At 42.4% G+C, this 12,500-nt stretch overlaps 1 protein-coding gene across 2 annotated transcripts in view; it reads left to right on the plus strand.

Annotated features, from left to right (window-relative positions):
* The window catches only part of LOC143038068 (actin-3, muscle-specific-like), a 36,356-nt gene that overhangs the window by 7,204 nt on the left and 16,652 nt on the right, over nt 1-12,500 (plus strand). Inside the window, exon 2 of one of the 2 annotated variants that reach the window (XM_076206980.1) lies at nt 4,563-5,870. In XM_076206980.1, the coding sequence (XP_076063095.1) occupies nt 4,591-5,721 (1,131 nt within the window). In that variant the 5' untranslated portion in view covers nt 4,563-4,590 and the 3' untranslated portion in view covers nt 5,722-5,870. Of the gene's footprint in view, nt 1-4,562; nt 5,871-12,500 lie in introns of those variants that run through there. The other variant, XM_076206972.1, reaches the window with a different exon arrangement.

Genomic DNA, 12,500 nt, shown 5'->3' on the forward strand with positions numbered 1-12,500 from the left:
TATTATGATGACCTTGTTTGCATCACCCTTGTTATAGCCTTTGATCCACTTGAACACTTCTATTAGATCACCCCGCATTCTGCGTCTTTCCAGAGAGTGTAAGTGTAGGTGCCTAAGCCTCTCTTCGTAAGGCAAATTTCCGAGTCCTTGTATCATTTTGGTCATTCTTCTCTGTACTGATTCTAGTGAATTTATGTCCATTCTGTAGGACGGAGACCAAAACTGTACCGCATAGTCAAGGATGGGTCTAACTATCGCTAGATAGAGTTTTATAATTACCTCTGCACTTCTATTCCTTACCGTCCTAGCAATGAAGCTTAATGCACTGTTTGCTTTATTTCTGGCGCTAATGCACTGCTTCCTGGTTTTAAGGTCCGGACTCACCAGAACTCCCAAGTCCCTCTCGCACTCAGATTTTTCTAAAAACGTGTTATCTAAGTTGTATCTATTTTCGGGGTTGTGTAGCCCTACGTTTAACACGCTACACTTAGAGATATTGAAGTTCATTTGCCATTTCACCGACCATGTTAACAGTTTATTAAGATCATCCTGCAGAATCTGGGCGTCTTCTCCTGACCTAATTAGGCGTCCTATTTTAGTGTCGTCCGCAAACTTACTAACATCACTATTTAACCCATCGTCTAAGTCGTTTATATACATAATGAACAACAAGGGACCCAAAACCGAGCCCTGGGGGACCCCGCTAGTAACATTGCCCCACCTAGATTTTATTCCATTTATGGTGACCCGCTGTTTTCTGTTACTAATCCAAGCTCTAATCCATTCTAACACTTTTCCTCCTATGCCATGGGCTTTGATTTTATTTAGTAGTCTGACGCCTTATATACCTTAGTGTAAAAGGATAGAAGATTAGTCACGCATGACTTACCTTTGGAGAAACCATGTTGTGAATCACGAATCAAATTATGCCCTTCAATGTGTTCTCTGAGCCTATTTACTATTATTGATTCAAGCATTTTTCCTATAACCGATGTCAAACTGATTGGCCTGTAGTTGCCTATGGTCGATCTATCTCCCTTCTTAAAAACAGGAACAACGTTTGCCTGCCTCCAAGCAGTTGGAACAGAACCAGTGTCTACCGATTTATTGAATATTTCAGTTAACTGGTCGCAGATTTCAAATTTACACTCTTTAAGCATTCTTGGAAAAATTTCGTCCGGACCCGGAGATTTTGTAGCTTTAAGTCTGTCAATCTGCTTGATAACTTCTTCTTTACTAATGCTGATATTGGTTAGGCTATTTTCTTCATCCCCTCTGAAAATCGGATCGCAGTCAGGTACTTTATCTAACCTCTCATTAGTAAACACCGATAGAAAATAATTGTTAAACTCCTCCCTCATTTTTTCTTCCGATTCTATCATGACATTTTCATCGTTTTTAATTGGTCCTATTCTTTCTTTATTTTTTGTTCTATAGAGGTGAAAGAAACCCTTTGGGTTGGATTTTGCTTGACTGGCAACCTTGATTTCATAATTACGTTTCGCTGAACGTGTATTCCTTTTGTGTGTGTGTGTGTGTGTGTGTATACATATATATGTATATATATATATATATATATATATATATACATACATACACAAAATTTTCACATTGAATGAGAATCAGACAAGAAACAATGGTCTCAAACTGTCCGGAAATAGATTCAATTTGGAAGTGGGCAGAAACAACTTTGCCAATCGTGTAGTTAATGAATGGAGTAAACTTCCTGCACAGGTAGTGCAATGTAGCTCAGTTCGAAGCTTTAAGAATAATTTAGATAAATACCTAAGTAGGATGCTGTAATGATTATAATTTATCTTATATTATTTGTTTTTGTTTTGTTATCTTTTGTCTGTCTGATTTTCATTTATTATTAGTTATATGTCAATTTATTATTATTTACTATTTACCTGTTTGTTTATTATTTAACTATACCTATGCATTTATTTATGTATTTTATTTGTTATTTACATTATTATATTTTTTATTTAATATTTTATTATTAATATGATTTTTTTTCGCATCCGACCTAGGTATGGATCAAAAGGTCTCCTGTTGGCATGCTCCGCCTTTGTAATCCTTAAATATATATATATATATATATATATATATATATATATATATATATATATATATATATATATATTGCAGAAACCACAGAGAAATTAAAGTTCGGAATACTAAATGTTTTCGTCTATTACGACATCCTCAGAGTACAAGAAAGAAAAAGAGAACACAATATATATACATATATATATATATATATATATATATATATATATATATATATATATATATATATATATATATATATATATATATGGATATATTGTCCAGTGTTAGTGTAGTAGGCAAAACCCACCAATGTCCACGAATCGCCGGACACGTGACCTGAGTCCCCGTCCCTATCTGTTCACCTCACTATTTTTGTATATATACATGTTTTTCTCCACTCTGTAATCATATCTGCTGAAGAGGATCACAGATAGTGATCTAAATAAACGGATCTTGCATGACGACGATGTCAATCAAATATTTCCGACAGTTTTCCCCCAGACTCGAACTGTGACTTGCGCGGTGTCAGTCATCCCTCTACCAACTATGCTACTGAGACTATAAGATTCTCCAACCTCGGGGTTAATCTAACTCCCGCAAGATTTGAGTTGACTGCTAACTGCCGTCCTAATATTGATTTTATGGAGAACCAAGCCCATTTGTAGCTAGTCGTTAAGCTGATACGTATCCTTGATAGACTTTTGTCGTTGTAATACCTGATTAGAATCGCCAATGACGACGATATCAATCATATAATTCCGACCAAGATCGAGAGAATACAAGGTCTGCTCGCGCACATGTTGTGACGTCATCTGAAGGGGAGCCCACAGAGAAAATGGTGAAAACGTAAGTGAAAAATGTTAGGTAAAAGAGAAAACGTACAGGCACCACAGAGTTTCTGGGAGACTTACCTATTTCATGTTCTGCAACCGTTAAAATGGGGGTTTCATTTTGGAAAAATGTTCTTGTGGTTTATCTTTGACATATTTAATAAAGAAACAGACGATGCAGTTAAAACTGGTGATTGACGTAAACGCCATCTAGTGAGAGAGCCGCACAGTAAAATGTATGTGGACGATGCGGCTCTCCGTGCGCTTTCCCGTCTTTCCTATATAGTCTTTGGTCCAAGCACTTCTAGTGACGTCAATGCGCAAACGACCTAAATACTGGATAGCTGTTGAGTAGACCTTGTATTCTCTCGATCTTGATTCCGACAGTTTCCCCGGACTCGAACCGAGATTTGCGCGGAGGTATTTGCGATTTTATTCAGGTATTACAACGACGAAAGTCTATCAAGGATACGTACCAGCTTAACCACTAGCTACAAGTGGGATTGTTTCTCCTCAAAACTGAGAATAGGACGGCAGTTAGCAGTCGACTCAATTTCCGCGGGAGTTAGATTAACCCCGAGGTTGGAGAATCTTATAGTCTCAGTAGCATAGTCGGTCGTGTCCTGGAACAACTGTCGAAATTATTTGATTGACATCGTCGTCATTGGCGATTCTATTCAGGTATTACAACAACGAAAATCTACCAAGGATACGTACTAGCTTAACCACAAGCTACAAGTGGGCTTGGTTCTCCGTAAAATCAAGATTAGGACGACAGTTAACAGTCGGCTCAAATCCTGCGGGAGGTAGATTAACCTCGAGGTTGGATAATCTTATAGTCTCAGTAGCATAGTTGGTAGAGGGATGACCTGCCACCACGCAAGTCTCGGTTCGAGTCCGGGACAACTATCGGAATTATTGTGTGTGTGTGTGTACATGCGTGCGTTTGCATGTGTGTGAATGGTTGTGTGTATATATATTTTGCATACATGTGTGTATGCACGGTCACGTGTGTGCGTGTGTATGTGTGTTTGCGTGTATGTGTAAGTAGGTATTCATAGAAACACATTATCATGACTAATCTTTCCTTGTATAATACAAGCACATGTAAAGTGGCGTCCTATAGTGACTCTGGGTAAGATAGCGTTGAAAGTCACTCATATCATTAACCCTTTTATTACTACACTTTCATTATTGAACGTTTTCTTGTTAGCTAATATGAAGCTCCTCTATCCTTCTCTCTTTCTATCCCCCTCCTCCTCTCTCTTCTTCTCTCTGCCTCCTCTGTTCTTCTCGGTCTCCATCCTCCTCTCTCTCCTTCTCTATCTCCCTCCTGTTCCTCATAATCCCTGTTTCTCTATGTGTGGTGCGTATATACCTCAAACATGATTCTTTTCATCAAAAAGGAAACAATGGACATCCTCTGTACATGTTTTAAATTTCCTTTACTTCAGATATTTTCGGTCCTCTAGCATTTGTTTTTTTAACTAGTATATTTTCTTTTGTAAACTGCAGGACAGAATAATGTCATTGGCTTTTTGTTTCGTTTCCCAACACTATCTTCCATGAACGAGAAAACCATTCAGTTTCATGTTAGCCAGTTATGACTGGTTTTGTTCTATTCATTAAATCATGTGAGATTAATCTAGCTAATTATATTCTGTTATTACTTTTCAGTTAGAGGTACCAGCTACCAGATACCACTATGTGTGACGAAGAAGAGTGCGCGCTTGTTGTGGACAATGGCTCCGGGATGGTCAAGGCCGGCTTCGCCGGTGACGACGCTCCCCGAGCTGTTTTCCCCTCTATTGTCGGCCGCCCTCGTCACCCCGGTGTGATGGTCGGTATGGGTCAGAAGGATGCCTACGTAGGCGATGAGGCCCAAAGCAAGAGAGGTATCCTCACCCTCAAATACCCCATCGAGCATGGTATCATTACCAACTGGGACGACATGGAGAAGATCTGGCACCACTCCTTCTACAACGAGCTTCGAGTAGCCCCTGAGGAGTCTCCCGTTCTTCTGACTGAGGCTCCTCTCAACCCCAAAGCTAACCGTGAGAAGATGACCCAGATCATGTTTGAGACCTTCAACACCCCTGCCATGTACGTTGCTATCCAGGCTGTGCTGTCTCTCTACGCGTCCGGTCGTACCACCGGTATTGTGCTCGACATGGGTGATGGTGTTACCCACACCGTTCCCATCTATGAAGGTTACTGTCTTCCTCATGCTATCCTTCGTCTGGACTTGGCTGGTCGTGATCTTACCGCCTACCTGACGAAGATCATGACTGAGCGTGGCTACTCCTTCACCACCACGGCTGAACGTGAAATCGTTCGTGACATCAAGGAGAAGCTTTGCTACGTGGCTCTCGATTTCGAGGGTGAGATGAACGTAGCTGCTGCTTCTTCCTCTCTTGAGAAGTCCTACGAACTTCCTGATGGTCAGGTCATTACTATCGGCAACGAGCGCTTCCGCTGCCCCGAGTCTCTCTTCCAGCCTTCCTTCCTGGGTATGGAATCCGTTGGTATCCACGAGACCGTCTTCAACTCAATCATGAGGTGCGATATTGACATCAGGAAGGACCTGTATGCCAACAACGTTTTGTCAGGCGGCACCACCATGTACCCTGGAATTGCTGACCGCATGCAGAAGGAAATCACTTCTCTCGCTCCTTCCACTATCAAGATCAAGATCATTGCTCCTCCTGAGCGGAAGTACTCTGTTTGGATCGGCGGTTCCATCCTGGCCTCCCTGTCCACCTTCCAGGCCATGTGGATCACCAAGGAAGAGTATGACGAGTCCGGTCCAGGCATTGTCCACCGCAAGTGCTTCTAAACTAATGGGGAATAACATTAAGAATCTTTATTTATTTGTCCATTGTTTACAAACTCCTGATACCCTTATCCGCGATATGATGCACACTAAAAACAGGTCCGATGGATTTTACGAATTATAAATACACAAAATAACTTTGCTTGTCTAAATATATGTTTTTATTATCCACCATCCTTTGAAATAAAGAAAGATCAATAAATATTAATTCACGGTTTTCAATGTCAGATGAAACCAACAAGAAAATACTGGGACCAAAAGGAACTAAAGAAAAGTAAGATGAAATTATATTAATGCACATTGATTAAGTGTTCACCGGATTCCTCAAATTTGAAAATATATTGGAATACCTAAGCAGGAGGTTTATTTCATCCAATTATATATAGTAATCAAAGCTGTTCTTTTTACTAAACATATTGTTTTTGGTCATATATGAATGGTAATTTTTTTCCAACTTTGGTGTTATAGAATTCTTTTCAAAAGTTCTGTGTTTTCAAGGTGTATAAGGAAAGAAGTAGAGAAGTAAGGATTGCACTGTACAAATATGCAATATTCGTGACTGCATTTCTATGTCAACAATTGACAGAAACAATCTAAGAAAATCCCGTTTGAATGTTTACAATTGACAAATGGAAGCTATGTAAGGTTCTGGTGGCGTATGGTATATGCTTTTTATATTTGTCTACATTACCCACATAACCTCACAGTCATAATGTAAATTGAACGTCTTAATCTATTAGATTTCTTTGCACTTCCCCTGATACATTACATATTTGCCACTAATAGACCATATATTCATATAAAACGAAAGAAATATTTCATACAGCCGCACTTTGGTTCTTCCTATCGAAAACGACGCACGCATGCTTTGAGTTTTCTGTTTTTATGGTTAACAGCTCACATGTTAGATGACGTCACACGAAGACGTTTAAATGCATTACTTTATTTCTTTTTATAAATGACAAATAAAACTATTGCACACAACTCACTAAGATATATTATTTTGGTACATGAATATTTTTTGTTGCAATGGAAGAACTCGTTTGCGTTAATGTTCTGTAAAAATGCTATATAAAAGGTGTATATCTAATTTTTTGTTGCAATGGAAGAACTCGTTTGCGTTAATGTTTTGTAAAAATGCTATATAAGAGGTACGTATCTAATTTTTTATTTAAATTGCGGGGTGAAAACTTTTCAGTGGATTTTATGAAATTAAGTTTATAGATTTTCTTTATGGATTCAGTATATATGGCCTAAGCTAGAATACTTATATTTCAAAACCGTACGAGTTTACTGATAACAAAGTGTAATTCTCCTGAGTTTATTGAATTCCTGGGGTATCAAATGCTATATTCAAATATAAATCTTATGATAGCGGTTGTGTTTCTTAAGTGGCCAATTGCATGCATGCTCACACATATAGATCAGGCAATATATGAGCTCTGAGGCCTCACCGGGAGAATAATAGCTGCCAATCATAAATCCAGTATGTGATCAAAGATAATGGTGAATCACACACGCATAGACGTACATGCATGTACACATACACACAATGACAGATACACACACACAAACACACACACACACACACACACACACACACACACACACACACACACACACACACACACACACACACACACACACACACACACACACACACACGCACACACACGCACACACACACACACACACACACACACACACACACACACACACACACACACACACACACACACACACACACACACAAACACACACACACACACATATGGCGCGGTTGATAGAGTACTGAACTGCCAGTACGGAGGTGCGGCAGTACCTGGTTCGAATCCTGCCCAGGGCTGAAATTATTTCGGTTTCGCTGCGCTTCGGGTCGTTACTCCGACTCTCGTGGGCTGGGAGTTGTGTGTGTGTGTGTGTGTGTGTGTGTGTGTGTGTGTGTGTGTGTGTGTGTGTGTGTGTGTGTGTGTGTGTGTGTGTGTGTGTGTGTGTGTAAGGTCATAGCATTACACATAGATCGGTCATACGAGCTCTGAGCTCTCTTCCGTGAGGGAAATAGCTGTCGATCACGAGTCCAACACGTGATCCAAAGACCAAGGTGAATACACACACACACACACACACACACACACACACACACACACACACACACACACACACACACACACACACACACACACACACACACACACACACACACACACACACACACACACACACACACACACACACACACACACACACACACACACACACACACACACACGCACGACTCGGTGGCGCGGTTGGTAGAGTCCCAGACTGTCACTACGGCAGTCCGGGTTCGAATCCTGCCCAGGGCTGAAAATAATTTCAGTATCGCTGCGATTCGAGTCGTTACTCCAACTCTCGTGGGCGGGGAGTTGAGTGTGTGTGTGTGTGTGTGTAAGGTCATACCATTACCCATAGATCGGTCATACGAGCTCTGAGCTCTCTCCAACACGTGATCCAAAGACCAAGGTATACACACACACACACACACACACACACACACACACACACACACACACACACACACACACACACACACACACACACACACACACACACACACACACACACACACACACACACACACACACACACACACACACACACACACACACACTCGCACACACACACTCGCACACACACACACACACACACACACACACACACACACACACACACACACACACACACACACACACACACACACACACACACACACACACACACACACACATGTCGCGGCTGATAGGGTACTGGACTGCCAGTACGGAGGTGCGGCAGTACCTGGTTCGAATCCTGCCCAGGGCCGAAATTATTTCGGTATCGCTGCGCTTCGGGCCGTTACTCCGACTCTCGTGGGCGGGGAGTTGTGTGTGTGTGTGTGTGTGTGTGTAAGGTCATAGCATTACCCATAGATCGGTCATACGAGCTCTGAGCTCTCTTCCGGGAGGGAAATAGCTGTCGATCACGAGTCCAACACGTGATCCAAAGACCAAGGTGAATACTCACACACACACACACACACACACACACACACACACACACACACACACACACACACACACACACACACACACACACATACACACATACACACACACACACACACACATACACACACACACACACACACACGCACGACTCGGTGGCGCGGTTGGTAGAGTCCCAGACTGTCACTACGGCGGTCCGGGTTCGAATCCTGCCCAGGGCTGAAAATAATTTCAGTATCGCTGCGATTCGAGTCGTTACTCCAACTCTCGTGGGCGGGGAGTTGAATGTGTGTGTGTGTGTGTGTGTGTAAGGTCATAGCATTACACATAGATCGGTCATACGAGCTCTGAGCTCTCTTCCGGGAGTGAAATAGCTGTCGATCACGAGTCCAACACGTGATCCAAAGACCAAGGTGAATACACACACACACACACACACACACACACACACACACACACACACACACACACACACACACACACACACACACACACACACACACATGGCGCGGTTGATAGGGTACTGGACTGCCAGTACGGAGGTGCGGCAGTACCTGGTTCGAATCCTGCCCAGGGCCGAAATTATTTCGGTATCGCTGCGCTTCGGGCCGTTACTCCGACTCTCGTGGGCGGGGAGTTGTGTGTGTGTGTGTGTGTGTGTGTGTGTGTGTGTGTGTGTGTGTGTGTGTGTGTGTGTGTGTGTGTGTGTGTGTGTGTGTGTGTGTGTGTGTGTGTGTGTGTGTGTGTGTGTGTGTGTGTGTGTGTGTGTGTGTGTGTGTGTGTAAGGTCATAGCATTACCCATAGATCGGTCATACGAGCTCTGAGCTCTCTTCCGGGAGGGAAATAGCTGTCGATCACGAGTCCAACACGTGATCCAAAGACCAAGGTGAATACACACACACACATACACACACACGCACGCACACACACACACACACACACACACACACACACACACACACACACACACACACACACACACACACACACACACACACACACACACACACACGCGCGCGCGCGCAAACACACACACACATACACACATTCACACACACACGCACGACTCGGTGGTGTGGTTGGTAGAGTCCCAGACTGTCACTACGGCGGTCCGGGTTCGAGTCCTGCCCAGGGCTAAAAATAATTTCAGTATCGCTGCGATTCGAGTCGTTATTCCAACTCTCGTGGGGGGGGAGTTGTGTGTGCGTGTGTGTGTGTGTGTGTGTGTGTGTGTGTATATAAGGTCATAGCATTACCCATAGATCGGTCATACGAGCTCTGAGCTCTCTTCCGGGAGTGAAATAGCTGTCGATCACGAGTCCAACACGTGATCCAAAAACACACACACACACACACACACACACACACACACACACACACACACACACACACACACACACACACACACACACACACACACACACACACATGGCGCGGTTGATAGGGTACTGGACAGCCAGTACGGAGGTGCGGCAGTACCTGTTTCGAATCCTGCCCAGGGCCGAAATTATTTCGGTATCGCTGCGCTTTGGGTCGTTACTCCGACTCTCGTGGGCTGGGAGTTGTGTGTGTGTGTGTGTGTGTGTGTGTGTGTGTGTGTGTGTGTGTGTGTGTGTGTGTGTGTGTGTGTGTGTGTGTGTGTGTGTGTGTGTGTGTGTGTGTGTGTGTGTGTGTAAGGTCATAGCATTACCCATAGACCGGTCATACGAGCTCTGAGCTCTCTTCCGGGAGTGAAATAGCTGTCGATCACGAGTCCAACACGTGATCCAAAGACCAAGGTGAACACACACACACACACACACACACACACACACACACACACACACACACACACACACACACACACACACACACACACACATACACACATACACACATACAGACACACACACACACGCACGACTCGGTGGCGCGGTTGGTAGAGTCCCAGACTGTCAATACGGCGGTCCGGGTTCGAATCCTACCCAGGGCTGAAAATGATTTCAGCATCGCTGCGATTCGAGTCGTTACTCCAACTCTCGTGGGCGGGGAGTTAGGTGTGTGTATGTGTGTGTAAGGTCATAGCATTACCCATAGATCGGTCATACGAGCTCTGAGCTCTCTTCTGGGAGGGAAATAGCTGTCGATCACGAGTCCAACACGTGATCCAAAGACCAAGGTGAATACACACACACACACACACACACACACACACACACACACACACACACACACACACACACACACACACACACACACACACACACACACACACACACACACACATTAATATATATTCTGTTTATATTAGTCTACATCACCCACCTCATGGTAGTCAATTTTTACCGATGAAATTATCAACCGATTCACTTCAGTTTGTGGTAAAAAAAAAAAAAAAAAAAGAGGGGCAAGAATTTAAAGAGGTGGCAGACTCAACAAACAACTTCCGGGAACAACTTTCCTCCCACACAGTACATATATAGGACACAATTCACTCGAGCAAAAAAATTCATCATAACCATGTCTTCGGTATCATATAAACGAATCTATAATTAACGGAACACTTCCGGGAAACAACTGTTCTCTCAAGATGCTCTTGGACGGAGTACTTATGATACACTTCTAATAATAATATGCTTGAGTACGGGACTGGCTATACATTCCAAGGTCACTCAAGAAGTGAGTTTTTATCTAAAAAATTCTTGTGACAATTCGATTTGCTTCAGACATTTTCGATTTTCAATGCCAGTTCGAGTGCTCACAAGAAAGCTATGAAATTCATAACTACGAGTATATATTTTAGTAAGATGCAGATACTTGACTGAAAATATCTTCATTCTTAAATTATGAAAGGAAAAAAAAAAGTCCAAAATGTACTAAGGAATTCTTCGTGGATTACACTTTTTTCAGATAAGCATATAAGACGTACACTTCACCTTCAATTTTTAGTCTGCCAGGCTCAATGCAAGATTTCGTTTGGGGTGGGTTTGGATCTCCCAAGCGCCCAATTGCATATTTATGTTTGAATTTGTAAGAGTAAGACTCTAGAAATCGGTGTTCAGCTTTCAGTGTGCTATCTAATAGCTATAGACCAACTCTCTGGTTAAATAGATTATGGAAATTTAGGGTAGAGGTCTTTTATAGACACTAACCAATATCACTTGAGACTGATTATGAAATAAACTTGCTCAACCCGGAAGGACAACTCACTGATAAAATGACTCGTAGAAATCTAGTGTGGAAGTCTTCAAGAGATACTGACCAGTATCACTTGAGACTGGCTATGAAATAAATCTATTCATCCCGAAAGGACGCGTTGTTGATCATATTCAGCTGAGGGATAGACTTCGGGCTGAAGGGGAGACTCGATTACTCCTCCCACAGTATTTGGTCTTTCCTTCAGCTGAATACAGTAGTCTGTTGGTGGAGGGGCCGAGTACCAGATCAGCAAATATTCTTGAATTATTCATAAATTTTCTTATAAATAGGTTCTCCACGCAGAAGAACGCGGTTTAGATTATAAGATGATGTTGTACAAGTAGTTTAAAACGCATTAACAATTATTATATATATATTCTTTTCTTTTCTTTACTTGATACAGATTTTTACTCAATATCCATTTAATGTTCCAAAGTACGTGCACGCTCAAGATCTCGATCATTTTTCTATGCCTATTGGAAAATTAAGCTCTTCCTGGCAGCCAGTACATTGCGCCTTACCTATTATTTCTATCGTTATTTTGTGTTCAATGCTATCCTGCACTTGATATCTATGTGAAT

The sequence above is a fragment of the Oratosquilla oratoria genome, chromosome 2 (assembly GCF_046742065.1).
Source record: "Oratosquilla oratoria isolate Oo_2021 chromosome 2, ASM4674206v1, whole genome shotgun sequence".
NCBI classification, from domain to species: Eukaryota; Metazoa; Arthropoda; class Malacostraca; order Stomatopoda; family Squillidae; genus Oratosquilla; species Oratosquilla oratoria.